This window comes from Corapipo altera, unplaced genomic scaffold (genome assembly GCF_003945725.1).
Source record: "Corapipo altera isolate COAL_440 unplaced genomic scaffold, ASM394572v1 62, whole genome shotgun sequence".
NCBI classification, from domain to species: domain Eukaryota; kingdom Metazoa; phylum Chordata; class Aves; order Passeriformes; family Pipridae; genus Corapipo; species Corapipo altera.
In genome coordinates, this window is record NW_020884894.1 from 9,936,056 (window position 1) to 9,962,005 (window position 25,950).

The 25,950-nt window shown below is 50.7% G+C and overlaps 3 protein-coding genes across 3 annotated transcripts in view; 2 read left to right on the plus strand and 1 right to left on the minus strand.

The window, feature by feature from the left end:
* The window catches only part of PARD6A (par-6 family cell polarity regulator alpha), a 3,327-nt gene extending 3,030 nt beyond the window's left edge, over positions 1-297 (minus strand). The window contains exon 1 of the mRNA XM_027646962.1: positions 214-297. Coding sequence (XP_027502763.1) covers positions 214-276 — 63 coding nt within the window. The 5' untranslated portion in view covers positions 277-297. The remainder of the gene's footprint in view (positions 1-213) is intronic.
* A 3,426-nt stretch (positions 298-3,723) lies between these two features.
* On the plus strand, positions 3,724-11,278 carry HERPUD1 (homocysteine inducible ER protein with ubiquitin like domain 1). Its single transcript, XM_027646649.1, has 8 exons — positions 3,724-3,987; positions 5,331-5,408; positions 5,493-5,567; positions 6,659-6,780; positions 7,244-7,366; positions 7,988-8,335; positions 9,548-9,653; positions 10,249-11,278. The coding sequence occupies exons 1-8, from the start codon at positions 3,856-3,858 to the stop codon at positions 10,414-10,416; spliced, it is 1,152 nt and encodes a 383-aa protein (XP_027502450.1). The 5' UTR covers positions 3,724-3,855; the 3' UTR covers positions 10,417-11,278.
* Positions 11,279-17,462: 6,184 nt separating this feature from the next.
* On the plus strand, positions 17,463-25,472 carry CETP (cholesteryl ester transfer protein). Its single transcript, XM_027646597.1, has 16 exons — positions 17,463-17,748; positions 18,752-18,866; positions 19,514-19,648; positions 20,156-20,226; positions 20,519-20,606; positions 20,719-20,788; positions 21,077-21,137; positions 21,754-21,845; positions 22,087-22,266; positions 22,685-22,735; positions 23,045-23,212; positions 24,417-24,484; positions 24,609-24,651; positions 24,743-24,812; positions 25,135-25,220; positions 25,316-25,472. The coding sequence occupies exons 1-16, from the start codon at positions 17,604-17,606 to the stop codon at positions 25,388-25,390; spliced, it is 1,518 nt and encodes a 505-aa protein (XP_027502398.1). The 5' UTR covers positions 17,463-17,603; the 3' UTR covers positions 25,391-25,472.
* Positions 25,473-25,950: the final 478 nt, after the last annotated feature.

Genomic DNA, 25,950 nt, shown 5'->3' on the forward strand with positions numbered 1-25,950 from the left:
CCGGGCCGGGCCGGGCTCGGGGAGGCTCCGTGCAGCGCCGCCGCAGCGGAGCGGAGCCGAGCGCCCGCACGGCCTGGCTGCCGCGCCGCTCCCCGGTGCGCGATGCCCGCCCCACGTGTGCCGCCCGGCGCGGGGGCGACGGCGCCCGGTGGCGACCCGGCGGAACCGGCAGCGGCATCGGCATCACCGGCGCCGTGCCCGGCGGGCGCTTACCTTGCTCTTGACCTCGATGACGGGCTCGGCGGAGCGCGCGGGCGTGCGGTGGTGCTTGGCCATGGTGCGGGCCGGGCCGGGCCGCGGGGCCGCGCCGCCACCGCCGCTCCCGCGGCCACGGGGGATTTTCACCGGCCATGACGTCACCGGCGGGCCGGCCGGGCCCCGCCGCGCCATTGGCCGGGGCCGCGCGGGGGGCGTGGCCCGAGGGCTCCTGACAACGTCGCCGTGGTAACGGGGGCGGGAGAGGGCGGGCGGCAGGACCCCCGTCCCTGTCCCCAGCCCCGTCCCTGTCCCCAACCCCGTCCCTGTCCCCAACCCCGTCCCTGTCCCCAGCCCCGTCCCTGTCCCCAACCCCGTCCCTGTCCCCACCCCCGTCCCTGTCCCCAGCCCCGTCCCTGTCCCCAGCCCCATCCCCGGCCCCATCCCCGACACCCCGGCCTCGCCTGGCCCGGGCACCGCTCCGCTCGCCAGCGGGACGAGCTCGGGCTGGGACGGCACCGGGCACCGCGCCGGTAACCCGGGCGTCCCATGGCTATCAAGAACCTCATTAGCGGCACATTGAAGCCAACAGCGGCGGGCCCTGCCCCTCTTCGGGGACACTGGGCTCTGGCACGTGTCCAGCACTCCCACTGCATCCCCACGAGTGTCACCGGTGGAAGCTTTGGCCCCGCCTGGGGATATCCTGGTATTTCCCCATGTTGGCGGAGGGCCCTGCCTCTCCCACCGACCCGGCGCTGCTGCTCCCTGTGCCACCGGTTTAGTGGCCTTTGGCAGAGGCACCTCTGGTAGCAGGGGACAGTTTCCAGCTGTGCCCTTCATTTCCCGCCTGCTGGTTAAAGGTTCCCTCCAGTTTTTCTCCTCTGTCTGGCAGGAGAGTTTTGTGCCGCCCCAGAGCAGCACAGGCCAGGGAACGTTCATTATTTTGGGGATGAGTTGCTTTACTGAGTGGTGGAACAACTGAGCGAGAGGACGAGAAACGCTCGAGTTCACCGGGTGTGTGGCAAAGCCTCACTGTGTCCATCCCAGCACCAGGCTGCCAGGACATGTAGCCAGAGCACATCTCCTCAGCGCTGCTGGGCTGTGTCCACGGGTGATACCCTCGGGATGTGGCTCCAGCAGAACTGTCCCTGCTCAGGCACTGAAACACCCAGGGACAGGCAGGCAGCCCCTTCCCTGCAGACCGCTCTGTGGAGACAAAGCACACTGAGAGCTGCCGGCACCAGGGTCACCAGCACCGATCCAGACCAAAGGCTTGTTCATGGGCTCCGAGGAATCTTGGAGCCAAAGGGGCCGTGACAGAAGCGCCATGAAATGTTTTTTAAAGCCAGACACCTAACGAGCACAGCACTTCCAACAGAATGAAATAATTGAACTGAGTCCAAAGAATCAGCCTGGCTTGTCTGGATCACACTCCCCTTTGACCCTTGCTCTATCCCAGCCCACAGAGCAACCTTTGGATGGCACAAAATTGCATCAGACCCCGGCTTTTAAACAGAGTAATTGTGCTGAGGTCAGAGAGATAATCCTGATTTACACCGGAGTTAATATTTACGCAGGCACTGGTGACAAAAGAAGCTTGCAGCCCTTCATCTCCAATTTTGGTAAATCAGGGTTAATTGTTCAGCAGGACCGTGGGGTGACGTGCTGGTCACACCTTCTGTTTTGTGGCATGGCTCCAAATCTGCTGCCACAGAGAGAGTTAAGCTAAGCAGACAGTATCAGGGCAGGCATTTGTTTCGCTTCAGTCCTAGGAGCTCTGAATCAGCCTCTGGAACTGGAGCACGTGGTACCAAGTGTCCAGACGTGCCCACTGACTCCAAATCCACCTGTTCTTGGCTGCTCTGGGTGTGGGCAGTGAGGGCCTGACTCTTCAGGGGGCTTAGCATGCCCAGGCGTGGAGTGGGGCTGCAGAGGTTTAGCACTGAGGTAGGTGGTTACTCCAGCCCCTGCTCCAAGCCAGGTCAGTGCTGGGTTCAGGTAAGTTTGTCCAGCACATTCCTATGAGTGGGCAGCTTTCCCAGCAATGGCTTGGGCAGGGGATGGGCATGTGGGCAACTCAGGTGAGCTCTGCCCCGCCTGCCTGTGACAGGGGGGAGAAACACAGGAGCCTGAGCTCGTGGCAGACCGGCTGTGGCTACAGTGGCTCACCTGGTCCATTGGCCAGCAACAGCACAGGGAGTCCCAGCAAAACACACACTCAGAGCCTGAGATCCTGGTTTTACTCCAACATCTCCACAGCCTTACCCTGTCCCTGCCATTCATGGGAGCCCTCTGGGCACTCCGAGCAAAGGTTACAAACAAGTGAGCAGCAAAGTCACCTTGATGCTACTGGGGGGCATTGTCAAGGGTGGCCCTGGACACTGCGTTTGCCTTTCTTTCCCTCTTCCATTGCCATTAGGAGTTGGGGGTCAGGAATCATAGCCTGTGCCAAAAGAGCAGCACAGAGAGGGCAGAGCAGGCAGGAGCACAGCCTCAGTGCTGCCTGTGGGATGTAGCAGAGGAATGGGCTCTGATGGTGTTGTCCACCCTCACAAGGATGTACCCTGGCAGCCGTGGAGGGTTCGTTGGATCAGACCCAGGCTCAGCTCATTTCTTTATGATTTTGCTTTCTCGGCGGCGGTGCCCTGTGGCTCAGCTCTTCCCCGGGATGATGATGCACCCCCGTGTCTTCTCTGGCTGCAAAACCCAATGCTGGCCGCGGACTCATCCATGCCTTCGGGCAACAGGTCTGGCTGCCAAGGAACACTGAGCAGCTCCCGAAACACGCTGAGTAAATAAATACCTGGTGCCGAGAGATAAAACTGCTTCTCGCATCCCTACGGTTTGGTTTCAAAGGACGCGAAAACCCCCTCCTGGTGCACCGGGATCATTACCACTGGTTTTCCCGATGCTTGGTCGCATCTCAAAAGGAAGATGGGCGCGAGCAGGAGGACTCAGAAGCTCCTAGTCCACGTTTTCACGTCTTTTTATTTTTTTTGTCAGTAAAAATTTCATGAATTATGAACAATAACACCTGCACACTCCTTTTGGCCCCGCGCAGAAGCGCGGTGTGTCCTGTCCCCGCAGAGTCAGCAGAAAAACCGCTGAGGCAGCTGTGCAGATGTGATAAAACAACCACAGGGTGAAAAAGGGGATGTTTCACCTGGACCAGGCAGGGTGCAGCACCTGCCAGGGCCCCACAGAGCTGTGCTGCCCCGACGGGTCTGGCACCTGCCAAGGCCCCACAGAGCTGTGCGGAGGGGAGAGGGAAGAGCGAAAACAGGGGGGCCCTAAAAACGGTGTTGCTGCTGGGGCTGACGTTGTGGAGGGCGGTAGGACAGCGGGCACAGAGGGGACAGCGGAGACAGCACCACGGTTCCGGCATGGCCGCCATCCCCTTACGGCCCGGGCGGGGCGGAGCACGGTCCCCATGGTGACGTTTAGCCCCGCCCCTCATCCGGCACCGCCCAATCAGCGCCCCTGCCTCCTCGCGGAGGAGCACGCGGGGCCCCGTCCCATTGGCCCACGTGGAAGTCCCCGCCCCCTCGCCCGCCGCGTCGAATCAGGTGCAGCCACCGCGGCCCTGCGGCGGGGCGGGCCCCTATAAAAGCCTTCCCGGAGGGGAAGCGCCGCCGTCGCCCGTCCCGTCCTGTGCTCGTCATGGAGGAGCCGCTGGCGCTGCTGGTGCGGAGCCCCTCGGGGCGGCACGACGACCTGCGGCTCCGCGCCGCGCCCGCCTGGACCGTGCGCCGCCTCAAGACCGAGCTGCGCCAGCTCCTGCCCGACGCGCCGGTGAGTGCGACACCCCCCTGGCCCTCCTTCCCCTTCCCGCAGCCCCGCCGGGTGAGGGGCACCGGGTCCCCGCGGGGCAGCGACGAGAGCTCCCGTGGGACTCCTGTGGGGCTCCTGGGCCTGTCACCTGTCTGTCCCCCCGCCCCAGGGTGTCCTGGTCCCAGCACCTGAACCCCCCCGCCCCGGGGTGTCCCGGTCCCGGTTGCATCAGCCTCGGGTTATTTTGGGACTCGGTGTGTGGCTCGGCCGCGGTTAATCATTAACCGCCCTCCCGGGACGGCGTGTCCTGCGGGTGTTTGGAGACGTCATGGCCGGCGGGAGGCACCGGGCTGTGCCGGTGAGCACCGCGCCCACCGGGAGCAGCGAGCGCGGAGGCTCCTCCGGCGGGGTTTGGAGGCTGTACCCGCCGAGCGGGAGGCACAGCGGCGGGACGGGGCTCGTGCGGCTGTTCGGGGTTGAAATGCAGAAGTGTCGCTGCCCCCTGAGCCGCAGGACTCGAGGGCTGACACGTGAGAGCTGCTGGAGCAGCTGCGCCCCGTGACCCGCCGCTCCCACGGGAGGCGTCCCCGCAGGAGGGGGTGTGCTCTTCACGGGGCCAGAGAGGTTGGAAGAGACCTCCGAGACCGTCAAGTCCGACCTTTGGCCGAACACCACTGTGCCCGCTAACCCGTGTTGTGAAGTGCCATGTCTGCTCGTTTTTTGAAGACTCCCAGGGACTGTGACTCTGCCACCTCCCTGGACAGCCCGTTCCAATGCTTAACCACTCCTTCAGTGAAGAAATATTTCGTAACATCCTGAGCCTGCTCTGGCGAGCCTAAGGCTGTTTCCCCCTGTCCTGGTGCTTGTTGCCTGGGAGAAGGTCTGACTGCCTCTTGCTTTTGCCCTGCTCTCCAGGGAGTGAGATGACTGCCCAGAAACAGGCTCTGGGCCTGCTGTGCTGCAGGAGGAGAGCTCCTGGGACTCACTGGATGGGCTGTAACAGATTTACAGCTCTCCTGCTGATCAGATTAGAGAGAACTCCAAACCTGTTTCTGGGAAACACAAGTGTTTTTGTCAGGATTGTAAAAGAGATGGCACGTAACCAAGTCCTTTGCCAAAGGTGCTTTATATCCTCCTGCTGTTTTAGACCTCACTCAAGTAATTTAGACGTCACTCAAGTAATGTCAGACTTGGGCATTCAGTTGTGCACATCTAAATTCAGCTAAAGTGAACAATTCCCTCTGCCCCTTAATGTGTGGGGTGCTCCCAGCTCCATACCTCTTGTCTGGCTGTAAGTTGTGTCAGTAGTGCTCGTGTGTGCTTGGCAGAGAAGTCATCCTACTCTTTGTTTTCTTTCTTCAAAGCCTGAAGAGGACCAAAAGCTGATTTATTCTGGGAAACTGCTGCTTGATCATTACTGTCTGAGAGAACTGCTGCCAAAGGTATAAAAAATATCTTTTGCCATGTGCTGAAATATATCAAGAGAAGTGATTTTTTTTTTAACATGTTTTCCCTTACATTTTTAGCATGAGGAATTGCATGCTCTTCATTTGGTGTACAAATTCAAGACTCCTGCAAATGTGCAAGAAACCAAATCAGAGGTACTTAAGCTAACAAGCTACTCTGAATCTTGGGGTTCTAACTAAAAATGAGAAGTGTTGAATGGCCATTTTAAAGTTCCTGGTACTGCAGCTTTTCCCTATTAATGTAGCAGCAGTATTTGTGATACTTTGTTTAGGAATGTGAGAATGTATTTGGATTAAGCTGAGTAAAAAAAATTGACTCTACAATTCATCAGTAAAGATTCTCATGATGTCTGTTAAGAAATATGAGAACTATCATCTAGTTGTAATGTGCTGCTCAGGGGAGAAATGCTTTCTGGTAAATTCATTTTTAGTAAATAGAATATGACTTGTCATGTTCCAGGCTCTCTTAGGGGCAGAACACATAGAAGTTGGGGAAGTGGTTTTGATCTGTATGGGGAAGGAAGAAAGCCAAGAGCTCGGACACTTTAACTGCTCTCATTAATGACTCATCTTTGGCTTCCTCTCTACAGGCTGAACCTTAGAGCTTGAACTTAGTACTTACTGTTTTCAAGTGCAAATGGCCAAACCCAGTCCTTACTTTGAAGTGGGTGGGCAAATGTTTCTAGAGGTGTGTTCCTGTTGCCCATTATAGGCAATTTGAGCTTACCCTACCTGTGCCTGGTGGTTGCTAGAGGTGAGCCAGCTTTGGCTGGATATTATACAGATTTATCACCACAGGACAGCTCTTGAACTCTGTGTACAGCAGGTGGTGCATGCAAGTACAAACTTGCCATAATAAAAAGCCAAACTGCCTTGCGTGCAGTTTCCTCTGCTCCCTCTGATTACATTTTTATAACCAGCTGGGCAGTGAATGTGTGCACTAGAAGTAATAAGTACAGTGTAGATCTGGTGAAAGGGAAGAGTAACATCAAGTCAATTTTGCATCCCAGTCATTTTTTTTTTAAGGAGCTTTAAAGTACTGTTGGAGGTGCTTGTGGCGTGGTGCCCGAAAGCAGTGTCAGCACTGAGTGGTGCTGTGCAGGACTAAGTGTGTGAGCTGGGTTAGCAGTGTTAAAAAAAGAACATATTCTGTGTGATGTAACCTTTTTGCATAAGGTGTGTGTGGTGTCCTGAGTGAACCTCACTGGCTGCACTGCTGTCTCTAGGTTAAAGCTGATCAGCCCAAGTCATCACCAGAAACCAGTCAGGAACCATCTGTATCTTCCTCAAATGGTGGAAGATTGAATTGCTCTTCGGATGCCCAGTCTTCAGCAGAAGCCAGTAATGGGTAAGTATATTTTTATGTACCTAAGTAAGATTTAAAATGTTGTGTTTGTGTTGTATACCAACTCCTTATGCCACACATATGTCTTATGTTCATAGAACATGGGCCAAATATGAGACTATATATAAAAGCTTTAGAAGGCATAGAATAATTGGAAGGGACCTTTAAAGGCAAAGGCATGTCATGAGAGGCACCTTCAACTAGATCAGGTTGCTCAGAACCCTGTCCAACCTGGCCTTGAACACACCCAGAGATGTGGCATCTAAAGGAAAATGCACTACTCTGTTAGTTAAAAATCTTCCTTTTCTTCACATGGGTAAAGATGAGCCTCTAATATTCTGGAAGGAAGAATCAATTTTCCATCTCAATGCACGGAATGGCAGAACCTGTTTACATTGTTCTGTAATAAATTACTCTTGCTGTTTGTCCAGTGTTTGCTAATGAATGTGTTCAAATTTTGACCAAGGCTGGAAGCAACTCGGCATCCCTTCCAGGGTGTGGCTCCTGGCTTCTCTGCTTACACAACCTACAGCATGCTGCAGATGTCGTGGTTCCAGCAGATCTATGCAAGGCAGTACTACATGCAATAGTAAGTGTTCTGTCCTAAGCTACCAGTAGGAAGTAGAAACCGTAATATAAGAAGTTGAGAGCTCCTGGCAGTTCTTCCTCTTTTGATGGTGTTTGGAGACTCTTTTTCATTGGAACTCATGCTGAATGTTGAGGGAATGTACCTCTAACTGCCATGTGGTCTCTGTTGCTGTTCAGGCCACTGATTCTGAATCTTGCCCCCTGCAGATCTCTGACTCTGATCAGGAGGGCAGGAGTCTCCAGAGAAAATGTAATCCTGCTGATGAGCCTTAGCTCTTTTTTTGACTGCTCAAAGTAGCACACAGCTGCTTTGACTGGAGATCGGTGACAGAGGTCAAGCTGAGACTGGCAGAAGGCTTTTAGGCAGATTGCTCTAAATTTTTTTGTGAAGTATTGATGTTATTCATATAGGGGAGTGTGCCTGGTTTGACTGGCTGAGGTCACTGTACAGCTCTAATGGGTAGAACTAAAACTTTTCAACCCTCCTGTAACCTTTAAACTTGATGCTTTCTGCTTGCATGTGATGACTCTGTTCTTAAAGACAGACAGATTTTTCAGTGCCTGCGTTAAGTGTGAAAAGATTTGACTAAGCTTCATTCTGTACTCTGCTCTCTGGTTCCAGCTTGGCTTCTACTGCTGCATCTGGTGACCCATCCCATGCACAGCGTTCTCAGGAGATACCAGTGGCACCAGTGACACCTCCAGCTCCTCTCCCAGACCCATTTCCTGCACAAAACCATCCTGGGAACCAGAATGCTGCTGCCCAGGTTAATGCAGTGGCCAACCAGAACCTGCGGATGAATGCCCAAGGGGGTCCCCTCGTGGAGGAAGAGGAGGAGGGTGGCAATCGGGACTGGCTGGACTGGCTCTACTCAGCAACACTGTTATATGTTTTTGTCAACATGGTCTATTTCTACTCCAGCATCAGCAGACTCCTCCTGGTTATGGGCGGCACCTTTCTGATGTATCTGTAAGTGTATGGGATGAATATTTACTATTCAGAAGTGTTCCACTGAAGTACTGAGCTCAGTGCTGCACTCAGCTGCCTCACCACTTGTACCTGGAAAGGGCCAACCACTCCTCTGTTGTGGTATAACTCAGTATTTAGCAAAAATATAAGTGTGCCTATACCTGGATGAAATGAAGAATGTGGCTGATAGCAGGTGATCTCACTGGGGTTTTGTACTGATGCTTCTGGGATGGCTGGCTTTCTATGTTAGAGAAACTACTTGAAACCAAAGTAGATCCCAGTATAAAGCTCCAGCAACTTGGCACTGTAGAACAGACAGACCTGTAGGTTCAGTGTAGAAAATGACAGTTTTTTGCTGGGGAAAAAAGTCACTGAAGTCTGGGAAGAGGGTCTCACACCTGCTGTTTCAGTCATGCACTAATGTGGTTTTTTTCTGTTGTCTGTTGCCTCTCTGGAAAGCAGATGAGACTGAACTGAATGCAGTGTCCTGAAATGCCTTTGAACCTCTCTGTGGGGGGAAAACCCCACAATAATGAGTGGGCCCTCAGCTGCCATACTTGGGATGTCTTGTCTGAGAAAGATAATCTGTCCTCTAAAATTCTCTGAGCACCAGTAAAGCAAATGGTGTAGGCCTCTGAATTCCTGTTGGTAGGTGTAGGAGTTAAAACTGGAGCAGCTCTTCCAACATCTATGTAGACTTGGAGAGTGAAGGTTAATTGTTTCATTAAGTCTCTAAATTTTACTGTTGATATTTCTGAGGTGTAACTTGGAACAGTTTATCTTGTGGGTTACAAGGTGCAGGTGCTGTAGGGACACAGACCTTCTAACAAGGTCTGTATTTTTTGTGAGGGCAGTGCTGGGTTTCTATATTCTTTGTCATGCCCTTTTTTTAGGGTGAGTACAGAGAAGTTACCCAGGGTTGTACAAACATGGTAATCAAGCAGGCTCTTTGTACCTCCAGCAGAATGCTGGGTGCAAATCTGGATGTAGTGCTACTTGCTTGGAATGGGAGCAGATGCTCCCCTTCCCCTCTCACCCCACGGTTTGCTGCGAACTGGAGGCTTTGAAAGTACTAAAATGGGTCAGGGCAGAAAGAACTTAATAAGCTGAACTTGTTGCCAGCAGCTCTGAGCAGTCAGATGTGGAGCTGTTGGTGTAACAGGAGGGAGTAATGTTGAAACAACATTAATTAAAATCTGTTGCCTTCCCCAGGCACCATGCTGGATGGTTCCCATTTAGGCGAAGACCAGTTCAGCCCTTTCCAGCCAATGTTCCTCCTCAAGCTGCTCCAAACCAGGACCAGAACAATAACTTAGAGGTATTGTCTTGCTGTATTTTTAAACCATGGGAATGAAACCCTGTCAAGTTTCACTTTTGGTTTATTTATTATGTGTAGCAAAAGCTTTCCTCTAAACTTTTATAAGAAACTGTCTTCCGTGGGGGAATAATGTGCAACTGAGTCCTCCACTGGTGTAGTATATTCATTCCTTTGTTCTACAAAATACATTTTAGTTGCTTCTGTCCTTTAGGAATTTTTAATGGAGAGTGGTCGGTCACAGTCTGTAACAGAGGACAGGGTTCAGACTACACCTCTGTAGGATTTGGGTCTGCAAACAGCGAGTGAGTCTTGCATTTCAAGCTGACAATTCTGGTTGATGTCAGTGAAAGTTAGTTGGCTGTAAATACATAATTCACCTGATCTGGTGCTGCATGTCTGTCCTAGACAGTGTTTTTGGACACACAGTGAGGGTTAACCAGTGTGCAGGTTGGTTTTTTGACTTTGTGTCTGGGGATACTTGGAAAATTTTATATTCAGACAGTGACACTTGGGCAACTAAACATGCTGTTTGATCCCCGATTCTTCTAATGTGTTTCTGAAACTCTCATTTACCAAATATCCTTTACTTTGGCAGGGAGGAAATGCAGGCAGAGCAGATGCATCCGAAGCACCTCCCGATGAGGGACAGGCTTTACAAGAACTGCAGCAGACTAATCCTTCACTTATGAGCACAGCGTGGGTGTTTTTCAAGACTTTCTTTGCATCCCTCCTTCCAGAAGGACCTGGAGTGACCCAGAACTGATTTGTCACCAATCTGCTTGTCTTGAAACTGCAGTGGGCACCTGAGACAATCCGATACCAACTCCAAACCAGACGTGGGAGGCACTTCCTCTGGCTTTCACTGGCCAAGCAAATAAAGCTGCAAAGAAGCCTTACGTCGTTACAGCCTAGAGACTAAAATGCTTGTCCTCATTCCAAAGAACTTTGTTCCATGGCATTTATTAGGTACCTGTGTAGAGGCTTGGCGTTGTGAACTTGTGCACTAAATGCACAGGCTCTGAGCGGGTGTGCAAAAATGTTAGAGAAGCAAATTGCTTCTTCTGTGCAACGTGATTCCTGTTGGAATGTTTCAAATGCTATTTTAATTACACTGAGTGTAGGATCTAAAAAAAAAAAAAATATTTTTGCTAGGTATGCATTAGCAGATTTTTAGGGAAATCCATTCTTAAATTGCTTCGACTGTGTTTTTAATCTTCTTTGTAAATATTTTCCCATGAAGGATGTGTTGTGCAATCTCCTTGTTGGACGAAGTGGAGGACTGCAAGACAGTGACCTGGATAAGCAATTACCTCAGTGGAGCTGCAGACTAAATGTCACGTTGCCAAATTCAAATAGTTTAAACTCAAGGTTTAATTCTCCTCCCTACCCCCCTCCACCCCCACTGCCAGATAATGGGAGAAGAGCGTGTTCAGGTCTGTGTAGCAAAACATTATGCAAGGTGTAAACTTCACTGCTTTTGGATGCAAGGTTGAAGCAGTCTAATACCTGTATTCAACTTTGCATCCTCATTCCACTGTGTCTCTCCTGTATTATTTCATTGTGTCCCCTTTCATTTCTGATATGGTTAAGGGCTATGATTCCAATAAAATTTGCAGGCATTTATATCCATGTTTGTATACACCCTACAGCAACTGGAAGACTACCTGTGCAAAGCACAGGATGTGCTCTTGCCTTGTTTTGTCATGAAAAATTATGAGTTGGGATATGAGGGACCAAGATGCTTGCAGAGCCTTAAACTCAGTTCCTTGCCTAACTGTTCTCCAGCAGCCTTCAGCAGTGCCTTGGGTAGCTTGTGTTTGCTCACTGACAGTGGCTGACACAAATGGCCACGGGCAGGAAATTCCACAGGTATTTGGAAATTTTGACCTCCTGAGCCCTGCCTGTGACTGCTGGTGGAGTTGCAACACACTGTCTTGGCCCAGGATTTTAACCTGGCTTGAAATGTGCTGTCCAGGAACAGCTACCACTCATGGAACTTGGAATGCTTTTCCTCAGCGTTGCCCGCACTTGGCAGGACAGTTTGTTTAGGAGTGTCTCCTCGGGGCTGACATGCATGAGTTGGTACAAGCAGTTGTAACTGCTTGATCTTGCCACTTCAGGCTGATGTTAGACATGGTTTGTTGGTGTTTCCTGTGGTAGGGAACTTAATCCTAGTGGTGGTTTTGCTTTGAGCAATTCCTTTTCCAGCTCTATTACCGAGTTGATTTCCTGCCACATCTTCAGTTTGCTGGAGACTTGGAAGATGGGTAGGACAGTGGTAAAACACCCTTTAAATATTTAGAATTAAGTAATTTGAGATGAGGTGAGTCTTGTTAATTCAGGTATATCCTGCATAAGCCTTTGAGGATGTTCTTGGAGGAGATGCCCTCTCTTTCTTGCCTTGCTGGTGCTCTGACTGGTCAGATGCCACTCTGGGAGTCAAAGTTGCTGAACAAAGGCATCCCCAGAGTTGTGTGCCCTCAGGCTGTGTCCCTGTGCCCTTTGGTAGGCACAGGGTGGGTTCCAGGTGACAGCTCTCACTGCAACTGCATCCGGAGCCACTGCACTGGGGGGATCCCACAAGTGTTTTGTGGATGATGGAGTTTTGGTTTGTTTTTTTTTCCATTCAGGGTGTAGCAAACAATCACTCAGGTGTCTTGGCAAAGTGCCCACATCAACTGAGCTGTGCCTGTGCCCAGTATTGGCAGTAGAAGGGATTTCCTGGCAGCCAGGAATAAACTGGGTATGGTTTAGGCAGCAAGCACATAGTGCTGGATTACTTGCAAAATCTCTAATCTGACAGCAAAACATCTGTTGTTGTCCTGAGGCTTTTGCTGCTCCCATGAGCAGGCAGATTGGTTTAAAATTAGTTGGAAAACTAGTGATGTGTAACTAATGCCACTGGAGGGGTGCAGTGAGGCTCCTGGGCCTCTGAGTGTTTTCTTAATGGCTCAGTGAAAGGCATGACCTCTGCCACTGGGTGGAGGGAAGCTGTGAGTGCAGCAGAGGACACTTAATGTGGAAGTAAATGCTGTATAACCCTGCAGAGGCAGCTGCCAGCAGTGCACCCGGGCAGGAGCACCAGGATGTGAGAGAGCAGTGCCTGGCTGAGGGCTCTGAACACCAGTCACTGAGCCAGCCTGGTGTTACATGGAGCTGGGAGGAGACCCCTGTCACTAATCCCTGACCAGTGGAAGCCTCTGCTTTGCCTGAGACAGGCTGGGAGCAAGCAGGGATGGCTGAGGTGTGGAAGGAACTGTGTCAGCTCAACCTGGAGGGATGGCAATGCTAACAGTGAGGTATGTAAGGAGGGATGGCAAGGAAGGGGGTACAGCCTGCAATGCCAGCTGTGGGTGACAGCATGAGCCTGAAGGACAGGGAATCCAGGTCAGACACCAGAAAAAAATGAGCCTTGAATCTTCCAGAGCAAGGCTACTGAAAGAGTGTAGGAATTCCAGAGAGGTTTTCTGGGAGTAACTTCTGTGCCCTGTGCGGGGATGGAATCTGCAGAGAACAGAAGGGGCCTTGAGGCTGTGGGTTTAGGAGGTTGGGTTTGTCTTGGCTCACACTTCAAGCTGTGTTGTTCTGCTGCTGGTTTAGCTCCTCTGCACACTTGTGAGCACAGCTACACAGAGGTGTGCTAGAGCAGCACTGCTGCAGAGCTGTACCTGGTCAGTGCAATCCTGTGCAACCTGAGGCTTTTTGTGTGGGATTCCCTGAGAGCAGGCGGGTTGTGCAGCAGTGACAGTCTACGGGGTAGCAAAGTGAGCAGTGGGATAAAGCCAATCCCTCTGCTGCCATGTGTCCTGATATGCTCTGGCAGCTTGTTCTGGTTGAGAGCAGTTCTCTATCCTTGCTGAAAAACAAGTCGGGGGAGAAATGAAGTCTGTTCTCAGGCATTTTTCTTGTTGTGGAAAATCCCAGCAGGCTGCTTACTTGGGAAACCACTGAAGTCCTGTTTGTCACCATGGGTATGCTCCTGTCCTCCATTTATGGAACATAAATCTCATGAGAAGGAGGTTGCTGCTGAGCAGATAAGCTGTGGATGGTGGGGTGTGGGTGTATGACTTCCCCTCTTCTCTGAAGAGCTCTTTCACTTGTGCACGTGCTTGTTCCTGTTCTCGGCAGCCAGGGACATCCCAACAGCTGTGCACTTGCCCAGCTGAGTGTTACAACCCCCCTCTGGTCTTTGCCCTGTGATCCATCTCTGGCTGTGAGGCTGGTGGGATTTGCAAAGCTGTGCATCCAAAGGGTCTCTCCTCCGAGGCCATCCCAGTGCTGTTCCCCCATTGCATCACCAAACATGCCAGCTGCATCTTCATCACCTCACCTCAGCCCCTCTGCTTCATAAGACTAGCCCTTGAAATGCCTGCTAGTATTTAATGTGGTCTGAATATCAAATGGAATGAGATCATAGAGGTGACACAGTGCTGTTGTACAGCCTGGTCCCAAACCTGCAGTGAGGGGCTTAGGGTCAGTTCATACTCAGCTGCCTGCCTGGGAGGGTTGGGCAAATCCTGGGAAATGTTGCTTCTGGGCCCATGTCTTGTGCCTGCTCAAGTGGCCTGTGCTGCTGAAGAACCATCCCAATTTCTTATATTAGCACAGAAAGTTGTATTTGCTGATCTTTCAGTCTGGATTTGGCAGTGCAGGATCAGTGCTGCAGAAACAATTCCACTCGACATCACAAGTCTGTATTCAAATGTTGGCAGAGCTTTAACTGGTTTAAAAAAAATTTTGGTTTAATATGTTATTTGTCTGCATTTTGTAAGCCTCTAGGACAGATGGGAGCAGTGTTTTTGGGCTGACCCTCCTGCCAGCCCTGGGCTGAGCTGCTGTGTGAGTCCTGGCAGTGGTGCTGGAGCCCATCCTGCTGACAGAGCGACGTGGGGACAGGGTACCTGGAAGGCTCTCTCAGGAAGCACCTGCAGGGTAGCACCAAATGTTTGGGTCACAAACAATGCAGCACAAAGATTAATGGCACTGTGATGTACCTCTGCCCTGGACAGCGTGGGGAAAAACAACCTCAGTTGTAGGACAGTCCCCAGCAAGGTGGTGAGTACATGTGTGCATGCACAGCCTTCAGATACAGCCTTACACAGCAAATATTTATCAAAACATCTTCCAGCATCCCCTTTGGACGTACTGTACAACAGCTTGGGTGTTTACCCTTTCTTTGGTGTTTAAAGCCTGTCCTGTCTCCTGCTAGCCAAAATTAACCTTTCTTTAGGCTTGTAAATCTGACCTGACTCCTCCTAGCCTGACCTTTCACTGGGAGGAGGGTGAGCTGTGGAGTCCCTGCTGCCTTGGCCTCTGCCTGGTCACTCCAGGACAAGGATGCTCACAGCATCTCTGTGTTCCACATGCTTTTGCTATTGTAGGCAGAAAGTCTCCAGCCTTCCTGTTCCCACTGGAGGTCAATGCCCGGCAGTTCCCTGTCCTCCTTTTCTCTCAGCTCTGGTTGTCTGTTGACAGCAGACTCTGCAGCAGTGATGGGGTGGGGGAGGTGGCCTGTGAGGGGGCTGTAAATGCACTGGATCTACCATTTGGGTCTGGAGTCTTGGGCTTTCTGCCTTTGCCTACCCTGAGACACTGGTGACAAACACCCCTGTATCAAAATGCCCATTTTACCTTTCTTCCATGCTGGTATGAATTGCTGTCCTGGGCAGAGAGCTGGCTGTGGCCTCCTGGGTCCTACTCTACTTTCCCTTACAGTGACCAACACCAGCCTCAGTGGGGCTGCTTCCCTGCTGCAGTGTCTCCTCTGGATCTGCTCCAGTAAAACTCTTTAACTGTGTGGAACACTCCTGAGTTTGTGCCCTACAATAAGTGGGATTGTGCCTTTTCTCTACTGAAAGCTTTGCTGAGGGTGCAGGCACATGTGCTCGTGTGATACCCAGCACAACAGCATCTCTGTCAGTTTGTCATAGAATCCCAGAATGGTTTGGATTGGAAGGAACCTTAACTCTCATCTTGTTCTAACCCTCTTCTGTGGGCAGGGTCACCTTCCACTAGACCAGGTTGCTCCAAGCAACCATCCAACCTGGCCTGGATCACTTCCAGGGGTGGGGCATCCACAGCTTGTCTGGGTCAGTGAAGTCACTGGCACAGCCAACCTGTGCCACTGCCTCACCACCCTCTGAGTAAAGAATTTCTTCCTAACACCTAATTTAAATCTCTTTTAGTTTAAAAACGTTCCCCCTTGCCCTATCGTTATCTGCCGGTATGAAAAGTAGCTCTCCCTCTTTTTGATACTGGAAGGGCCTCTAAGGTTTCCCCAGAGCCTTCTCTTCTCCAAGCTGAGAAACCCCAGCTCCCTCAGCCTGTCAAATGATGGTTTAAGTGTCAATTTTAGTGCCTCACCTACCTCTGTGTTTGCACTGCAGCACCTCAGGAACCCCCTCCTGCTGTGCCTGCAGGATTCCCTCTATCCCAGGTGTCGGCCACTGTGCTCACATCCCTTGAACTCCGAGCTGCTGGGAAGGGCTGAGCACGTCAGAGCCGTGAGCTGAAGGACAGAAAACAGAGCTGGTACATCGTTAAAGCCCCTTGAATTCAAATCCCTTTCTAACATGACTATGCCCTTTGCAGCTTCCTGCTGGGAAGTTGCCGTGGTGGCTGAGATGATGGCGCTGGGCTGCCATGTGGGCTCTCCACTGCTCGGGCACCCTCTGTCTGCATGTTGTGCTTCCAAGGATTTACCTGTTCGCTCACAACGCCGGGTGGGCTCGCGGCGGGCAGCCTGTCCTTGGCCACCGCGCTGCTCGCCTGCAGAAGCCCGGAGGAAGCCTGCAGATGCTCGGCTTCCCTCGGCAGGTCAGTGACCGTGAGTGCCTCCCGCAGGGTACCCGCGGCCGTTCACCTTCTCAACTCAGGAAGAAAACAGCAGGGCAGGGTGGGGGCTGCCGGACAGCAGGGTCCCCAGAGGAAACGTGCTCGCCCGGACGAGGCATCTGCCAGGGAGAGCAGGGAGGCTGGCACCTCGCCTTGCTCGGGGGCTTGAGTGTGCCCCTGCGGCACTGACAAGTTCTCACCTGTCCTTCTCCATCAGTCTTTGCTGGCAATGTGGTTCGTGGGAGCTGCTGTGAGCCTCCTTGCTGAAATAACCCTGCTCTGTTTTGTCCTGGAGCTCGCTTTGGGAATGGGACGGGCCCCAGCACCATAACAGAGGTGCAGGGGTGGATGGTGGCATGCAGGCCAGGTGTGCACAAGGAGTGGGTGTGAACTTGGGTCTCTGAAGTCCCCAAATAGCAGTTGAGAGTCTGGATACATTAAAAGCTCCAGCTTAGTGGGTTCTTCCCCACAGGGAAGGTGGCAAACCAAAGATCATCCACAAATCCAGCCAAGAGGCAGAAAGCACCACAGTGCTCTGGTCATGGAGTTTTCCAGGGATGTGGGAGATATGGGTTCACCCAGTGGTAGCAGGAAGCACACCCTTCCTGGGAATATGCCTCCATTTCCCCACAATGTGTCTAAAACCAGTGGAAGGGGGAGCAGTTATTGTCGTAGGTACATTTTGAACAGGGCTTTACTGGGGAATTACTGCAGGAATGGAAAATATGGAATGTTTCTGCATGAAGAGAAAATGATGAACTGGCTGGAGGCTGTGTGTGAGGTTGCTCCCTTGACTTTATCCTCTTCCACTCTCCATCCCCCTCCAGCTTTTCTCCACCCGCCTCGGTGCATCCATGTCCTGAGTTAGAGCAATCTTGGCAGGGGCTCAAAGCCCTGCAGCCCCAAGTGCCTGCTGAGGGAGGAAGGCAGAGTGCAACTTGAAGAGTCTTAAGGAAACTATAGGAAGATTAGGAAACGTGTGATGGGTTTGATAAGTGGAGGAAGCAGGTCATGTCCTGTGGGCATGTCGAACGGGCTCTGCTGGAGGTATGAAAGCCGCCTTTGCCACAGCCAGGAATCAGTCGGTCTCATCAGCGCTCTCCACTCTGGCTGAAGATGAGCTGGGCTGGCAGGATGATACTGGGGATCTTCAGGATCTTGCTGGTGCTTGTCCATGCATCAGCAGCCTGTGACTTCGGGCCTTTCCCTTACAGAGCCACCGGGGTCGTCTGCAGGATGACCAAGCCCGCGGCATTGCTGTGTAAGTGCCTGCTCTGTGGGGCTGTGTTTGCTCCATCTCTGCCAGGAGTCAGGGACAGATCAGCCAAGTGAGGGGGTTTCTTGCTTCACTGGGTCTTAGGTAAACAGTTTATCTGGTAAGATGTATTAATACCTGCCTGGGAGCACAGGTTAAAGCATGGGCACCTGAACTGAATAGGCACAGCTTCTCAAAGGAGCTCGAAAAGGGTCCCCAGCCCCTCTCAGCCCAATGTTTTAGTACTGTTCTTTGCTGAGGGCTGGCATGATGGAAAAGCTAGAGAAAATGTGTGTTCGATTTCTCTCTTTGTTGCAATCTCATTTCTTGGGGTCAGTGTGCAGAAAGGGGGGGGAAGCAGGTTCTCTGCTGCTGTGGGTTTATTTGCAAGGATTTGGGGGCTTTATGGGTGGGGGAAGAATAATTAGTTCTTTGTGAAGGGTGGGAACAGCTATGACCCATCCCCTCTGACAGAGGTACATGCAGAGAAGGATGCTGGGCCAAACTAAGAGAGGGTATTACTGGAAGGAAAAAAATCCTATACAAGCATTCCTGAGGCTGGAATGGACTGGATAACATTAGGAAAACAGACACAGAAACTTGAGTATCAGAAGTTTTCCTTTGGAGACCCAAGAGCTGATTGCAATACAAGCAAGCAGCAACAGAGCAAAGCACTGGGGTAAAGTCAATGGCTTGTGTGGTGTAAGGATGAGCACAGCCTCGACCTTTCAAAAATCTGCTCCTGAGGTGTGTGAAAACTGGGCATGATTCCCTGGAAACAGGCCTGCTGATGACTGTTGAACCACACACACTGTTGTCCCTTGCTGCCATCAGCTGCTAAAGTCAGGGATTTTTTTATTTTACTCAAACTACTCCTAGTGCTTCCTTAATCTAAGGGAAGTGCCTTGGATAAAACCCTTCTGTAGTGCTCTAATCTAGGGTGTGGATCCAACTTTGCAGCCGGGACAGGTTGCAGTCTGGGATCTTTGCCCTTTTCTTCTACCCACAGTGAACCAGGAAACAGCACAGGTCATCCAAGCAGCCTTCAGAAGTGCCAAATTCCCAAATATCACCGGGGAAAGGTCCGTACGTCTCCTGGGCAAGGTGGCTTACGAGCTGACCAAGTGAGTATCTCCATGTCTCTGTGCCAGTGGGGATATGGGCTGAGGGAGGGGAGCAGAAACTGGTCTCGGAGGGAGCTTTGATCCAGCAATTCCTGGCAGCACTAAGAGCACATCTCTGTCAACAGGGATGAGGAACAATGTCCCTGCAGGCTGGGGCACCTTGGGCCACTGACAATAGATGGTGCCCAAGGCACATCGAGTAGCAGAGGGGACATATCCGGGGCTGCCAGAGCCACCCCTGTCAGCAGGATGTCACTTGGCTGTCCTTTGTGACAAACCAGGCTGGGTGTCGCTGTGTTACTCACTTTTATTTGGGGGCAACAAATGTAGAGGTCCCTTAGCAGGACAGATTTCCTGCCATGACCGCAGTCGCACAGAGCACTGCAGGAAAACAGGGTTGTGTTGCTCCATGTTTCCTGATTAAAGCATTCCCCCAACTCCAAACATCACCAGGGAGCTGCAGTGCACCGAGGCTGAGCAAAAGCACCACTCTCCTTGTGCCTGGCCCTTGGGATTTGCAAAAGCTCCTGAGTCTGGCACTGGCACAGGTCCCTTACAGCCTCCATGTCCTCAGGAGCAAACCTGTCTTGCCCAGCCACAAAAGACAGCCCTGGTTTGCAGGCAAACTGTGTTTCTGTTGTTTCCAGCATCCAGGTCAATGACTTGTCCATAGAGAAGAGCGACGTGGAGCTTAAGGAAAATAATGCCATTTATCTTGCCATTAAAAACGTGACAGCCTCCTTCAAAGGGACCCTGACCTACGGCTACGCAGGGGCCTGGTTGTAAGTACCCAGGGCTGGCTGCTGCTGAGCACCACAGCTCCAGCTCCTGCTCCTGGCCTGTGGCACAAGTAGGTGTGGAGGGGCTGCACTCCTTGGGCTCTCTGGCAATGCCAGCATTGCTCACTGCCTAAGTGAGACAGGATTTTATGTACTAGCAGTGCTGCTTAGCCCTGTCACTGCTCTGCCCATCTGGCTTTCTGACTTTCTGTCCTCACTGTGCCTGAGGAGGCAAGAGGGCCAAAGCTTACAAGCTGACTTCTTCCCTTCCCTCTTTGCTCTATAAAGAGTGGATAAAAAAGGGGTTTAACGCTCTAAAGTGCCGCTGAGAGAGCAGTTTGCAATCATTTAAAGCCAGAGTAGAGTGTCTTATATAAGCTGCAGCATGTCCTTGCAGTGCAAGGACTGATGTGAGTGGTGTTATAAAACTCACCCTGTGGCTGTCGTGTGGTCAGGGAGAAGCTGCTCCCTGCATGGTTTGCTAAACATCCTCTCTTCTTGCCGTTACAGTTTGCGGCTTTTTCACTCAGTTGATTTTGAAATCGAGTCTTCCATTGACCTCCAGCTGGACATTAAACTGAGTAAGTGACAGCTGGGGATCGCTGCCCGCAGGCGTCTCTGGGAGTGTGGGTGTGGGTGGTGGGCAGCAACCCCGGGCTGGCTCTGCCCAGCTCTGTGGGGTTTGGATGGCATCGGGAGGCTGGGAGTGGGTCTCTGAACCCTGTGCACACAGGATGGGAGACAACGTGGCCCTCAAAGACCTCATAGTTTTAACGGCTCAAGAGGAGGAAGCTGGTATAAATCCCTTCAGTCCTCTCATCTCAGTAGCAAATTAGCTATTTTTTTTTTCTCTTTTTCTTCCATCCCATGCAGCGTGCCAGGAGGACAAAATGGTTGCTGATGCCTCAGATTGCTACCTGACTTTCCACAAACTCACACTTCACCTCCAAGGAGACAAAGAGTGAGTTAGTCTCCCTTCAAAATTGAGCTTTGTTGCCCCACTGCTGGTCCCCAAATCTCACCCACCACAGGGAGCACTGCTGGTCCTTGACTGTGCTCCCTGTCTTACACAGACCAGGCTGGCTGAAGCAGCTCTTCACAGATTTCATCTCCTTCACTCTGAAGCTTGTTCTCAAGAGGGAGGTAAGGACAGAGGAAAGCTCTCTGTAGCTTTGTAAGCTACACACTTCTCTGCTCACATGTGCCCACGAGATAGTAGCAGTGTAATGTTAGTGCTTGTGAAAAATAAGACTAATAAATTGAATCCACAAAAAAAAAGCAGCAGTTTGGACAAAGTGAGAGGTGTTGCTGACACTGGTGCTGCTGGACTCTGACCAACAGACCCCATATCTCACCGAGAGGCCCAGCTCTGCTCTACAATTCAAAATCCTACCCCATGCCTTCAGTTTTTTTCCTCTTTTCCTCTTGTAGGTGTGCAAGGAAATCAATTCTCTTGCTCAGATGCTGGCAAATTTTGTACTTGATTTGGCAGGTAAACATTCTTGTTTTTTCCGCTTTCTTTTAAGTGCAACTTTTGACATTTGAGCTCCAGCAGGGCAGTAGCTGCATCCACCAAAAACATCCTTCAAAAATGTTTATAAGATCCCAAGCCCTCAGACAACAGCAAAGTAAACCTTAGAAATTTTATGTTTTGAGTTTTCTGCATCAGGTTGGTTTTTAAGGGTGATTGCACAGACAGAAAGACGCAGTTCATAAGGAATTTCTCCTTCAGTATGCACTGACCAGCTGTGCAGGATAGCTGTAGGACTGATGCTAGCTGGAACAGGAGCATGCACTGGAGTACTGGGCCTGAGATACTACAGCACTTGGATCTGCCTGCCAAAGATTTTCCCAGTCCCAAATATCAGGGAAAATGAACGGAATGTAAAACTTGAGAGTAATTACCCCTATTTCCCAGCGTTGCAATTCTGTCAGTGAGCTGTAGCAGGATCAGCGCTAGCACCCGAAAGAGTGGGAACCCCTGTCCCATCCTCATGTCCTTTTACAACTCCCAGTCACCTTCTGCACCGAGTCCTAAAGGAGACTGTTGTGAGCTCTGCTCGAGGTCGTTATTTCTGGTGCGAGGTTTTTGTGTTTCCTTTCTGCAGCGAATTTTGTCCGGGACAAGGATATCATCGTTGATCTCTCCCTTGCAGCAGACTCCCTGATACAAACAGGTTACGTAGAATCACGTCACAAGGTAAGGTAACCCAGGCTGCTCAAAGACCAGTGTTTTCTGGTGCTGGGGTGTGCTGGAGGGCTGGGAGGGGCTGGTCCCTTGCTGCCACACCCAGCTGCTGCAGCGGGGGCTGATGCCAGCCTGCTCCCTGCTATGTGTCCAGCCAGCCAGGCCTTTGCCTTGCAATGGAAATGCAGGTGTTGACAGTTTATTCTGTCTCCCTGCTGCTCCCCGTGGCCAACATGCTTGTTTTCCTTCAAAGGGCCTTGTGCTGTACAAGAACTACTCCAGCACCCTGAGTGACTCTGTTTTCTCCCCGTCGCTGCTGACCGAGTCCCGAATGCTCTACTTCTGGCTGTCCGAGCACACCCTCAGCTCTCTGGCCTCTGCAGCTTTCTTAGATGGGAGACTGGTATCGACCATCAGAGGGGAGAAGCTGCAGGTGATTTCAGGGGCAGTTCCCTCTTTAACTCATGTTCTGGGGAGAGAGTAAAAAGTTCTCTTAATACCGTGTATTGGTGAGAGCCAGTTTCTGTAGAAGATAGCAATCTATAGTCAGCCACTACACATGATGCTGAAATTGGTGCCCTTTTATCAAGAGTGTTCTCTCAGGCAATGAGTGATAACCCTTGGAGTGATAACACGAGCTGACAGAAAACTTGTCAACTGAATTGTAAAGGGACATGATTTTCTGGGGAAGCACCGAGGTAGAAAAGGGGGGAGCTCAAGGGGAGCTCAGCCATGCCCCTGAACTGTGCATGGGCCACACCTCAGTGCCATGTCCCATCCAGCCCAGATCAGGGCTAACCATAACCTTGTGGTTTGCTTTTCCACAATCTGTTTCTGGTTCTGTTCTGCAGGCACTCTTCGAAATGGAGGACACGGAAGCGCAGCAGAAGGCAGTGCAGATGGTAACTTTTGGTCCTATTCTGAGCATTTGATGTCAAATAAGGAATTTTCAAATGGATTCTGTTGCATCCGGGTCCTTCCCTTGACAACTTGGGTGGGCCTGATTGGGACTGATGGAGAAGCTGTTGTGCTTTGCAAGGAGGATTTCTCTGCCCTCCATGATGGCACAGCTTCCCTGAAACCTGGCTGAGTTATTGAGCTTGTATGAACAGGAGGAGGAACTGGGGACTACAAAAGGGATGCAGCTGTATGGCAAGTTGGCATGAAATTGGTATGGGAAAAGTCTGACTCATCTGTTGCTCCTTGACCAGATTTTTCAAGGCACCTCCTATAATGACTCTGTGGCCAAGGTGTGGAGTCTCGCCCAGCCCCAAATTTCTCTTCAGCCTGAAGGGACAGTCGTGAAGTGCTTGGTAGCAGTGGAGGTCAGCATCCTTCCTGCAGGAGAAGAGTCCCTGGTGGTTCTGTACATGGAGAAGGTCAGTTCTTGGGCCTCCTGACTGTGAAGATCTTGGGCCAGGCTCTGTCCCAAATCTGGACCACTCCTGGTGTGCAGGGAGCCCTCTGGGAAGGATGGGTGGCTAAACCATGGGAGGTAGAGAAGGCATAACTGTTCCTTTTAACATTTCCATTTCTTCCCTTGGCATTTGAGGCTGGGAATGATGATAGTGACCGTGTTGGCTCAATGCCTCCTCTATCAGGCCAGCCCATCACCGATGTGCAAGGTGGTAAAAGCAGCACAAAGCACTGATGAGCCCCCATTAATCTGTATCAGACACAGGGAAACCTCTGAGGTGTTTTAGGAGAGAATGAAGGCACCATGGGAATGGATTTATTTTGAAATCTCCTCATTCCCTAATTCTAGCTCTGGCCTCCACTTAGAAAATAGTTGTCTCTGAAATGAAGATGCACCTCTGAAAAATGTGAAGCTCAAAATATAAACTTTTCCTCTATGCATGCCCGTATGAAAGTTCCTGCTTACGTTGTGTTTTACCCCAAACTGATTTATACTGAATCTAAGGAAGCAGAAAAAAGAAATGCCAGGGGCTTTCCTGTCATGAGTAACATCACAAGAAAGCAGTATATTTGTCCAGTCTTGGAATTATGGGCTGGCATGGACACAAAACCAATGCAAATCTCTCCCTGAGGGTAGAGCAGACTCTCTAATTTAAAGGGTTAAACTGTAATTGAGAATAATTCCCTTCCTGTGGGATACTCAGCAAGTATCCCACATTAGCAGGTCGTTACAGGAAAATACACAGGGCTGTTTCTTGCACTCCAAGTGATATCTTGACATAAATTTCAAGGATTTGAAATTATGGGATTGCAGAAGCACTGAGCTAGAGGTGGTTCATAACATCATGTCTCCTGGGATGTGATCTGCTCCTGGACTGCCAGAATCCTGGTTGTGAGCTGCAACTGCATCAAAATTCTCCTTTTAAATGAATGTTTGCATACAGGCAACAGCAATAAAATGAACCTAAATGGCCAGAAACCAGAGATTGTTTTGGTTTTTTTAATTTGGTTTACATTTGCTGGCTACCCGTGGTAGCCCCAGGTGCCTCGGAGCCAGAAGGATGTTGAAATCTGGCTCCTAGAAAGCAAACCAAAATGTCCAAATGCAACTCCCTGCTCCAAGGCAAGAGGAGCTATGCCTCAACCCTGCTGTTTTTCCCTCTGCAGGAAATCACGGTCACTATCCAAGCTGCCTATGCGGAAAAGAAACTCATTTTGCAGCCTTTGGACTCCAGGTCAGTGCTGTGGTCTCTTGAGGGGTTTGTTGCCTCTTTTGGCCTGTGCTTAAAAGCAGCACAAAAAGAGGATCTCTGCAGCCCTAAGTGACTTCCCCTCACCTTTTTTTTTCCTTCCCTTCAGCATAGAGTTTAAAGTCTTGAAATGCACAGCTGATCCAAGTGGGGTAAGTCCTTGAAAAAAGTATTCTCTGAGCCATTTGAGGTGAAATGATGTCTTTAAAGCGTTTTTTTTGGTATGAATTTTCTGGCTTTCAGAATGACCCATCCTTACGAAACTTCCTGCAGAACATGATCTCGGTTGTTGGGATCCCAGAAGTAACTTCAAGTGAGTTTTCCCTTTGGGGAAGTGCCAACCTACTCTGTAAATTGCCTAACAACAGATGCCCTAAACCTGAACAAATCCATCAATAACCCTAAGAACCTGGGGGGGGAACCATATCACTGTTCTGAACTTCTGTTGGATTCACTTGGGGAACCCTTTGTAAATGTCTGGGAGAAAGGAAAAGTGAGTTTTCCGTTGGGCCAAAGGTCGTGGGGCACTGAGGCACAATTAGGTTTTGGCAACAGGCAGACAGGGTGGAAGCACATGGTGAGGAGCAAGCTGGGAGGGCCATACCTGTAACTGGATGGGTTTGCTGATTCCACAGGCATTGGATCAGCTCTGACTTCACTGATGGACAAAAAAGGAATCAATCTATTTGATATCATAAATCCTGAGATCATCCCAAGAAAGGTAAGCAGAGCTCAGAGATACCTGGCTCTCAAAGCCCCCTTGGGTGTGTGGCATAAACTAACATAACATTTTTCTGTTTTCTCCCCCCTTTTTAGGGATACGTAATTGTACAACTTGACTTTGACTTCCCACATCATTTGCTTCTTGATTTTCTTCACAGAAGTTTATAGAGCTGATCTCTTCATAGAGGGGAGCTTGTGTACAAGCAGCAAGATTTGTGTGTGAACCAATTAAAACATGAGCTGATTTAAATCAGCTTCAGTAGAATTTTATTTCCTTTTCCTGAGAAACACTCCAGGTTCTGTGCAGTTGTGCTTTTACAGAGCCTTTCTTCTGTAAAGATCTTGAAATATGCACTTTGATGCATGCTGCTTTTTCAGGATCTTTAGAGGAATTATGTGCTTAGGAGTAAGGGCTGGACTCTTGAACTGTGTGGGCTCTGGGTTAGCACTGGGGAGGCAGCAGAAATGGGATTTGACCACCTTTTGGCATCTCTGCTGTTAGTTTTGGAAATATAGCACTTTTTGTGCTGATTCTGGGTTTCCTTTCTGCCAAGAGACAAGAGCCTCCTGATGTTGACAAACTCCAGCAGCTCAAATGATATTACCAAACTCCAAGTAAGCTCAGAACCAGTAATGCTAAAAGACCTGGGTGTGGCTGAAAAAAGTTGATGGGATATGGATTTATAGTGCAGTACTTCAACAGAGAGATTTTGTGACCAGGGTACTTT

What these genes read in the sequence shown, in the direction of transcription:
- HERPUD1 (XM_027646649.1), top strand. Translation starts at nt 3,856, where the DNA reads ATGGAGGAGCCGCTGGCGCTGCTGGTGCGGAGCCCCTCGGGGCGGCAC. An exon ending in AGCTCCTGCCCGACGCGCCG is followed by an intron (nt 3,988 to 5,330) that starts GTGAGTGCGACA and finishes CTTTCTTCAAAG; the next exon opens with CCTGAAGAGGACCAAAAGCT. An exon ending in GGCACCTTTCTGATGTATCT is followed by an intron (nt 8,336 to 9,547) that starts GTAAGTGTATGG and finishes TGCCTTCCCCAG; the next exon opens with GCACCATGCTGGATGGTTCC.
- CETP (XM_027646597.1), top strand. Translation starts at nt 17,604, where the DNA reads ATGAGCTGGGCTGGCAGGATGATACTGGGGATCTTCAGGATCTTGCTG. An exon ending in CACCTCCAAGGAGACAAAGA is followed by an intron (nt 20,607 to 20,718) that starts GTGAGTTAGTCT and finishes TGTCTTACACAG; the next exon opens with ACCAGGCTGGCTGAAGCAGC. An exon ending in GATCCCAGAAGTAACTTCAA is followed by an intron (nt 24,813 to 25,134) that starts GTGAGTTTTCCC and finishes CTGATTCCACAG; the next exon opens with GCATTGGATCAGCTCTGACT.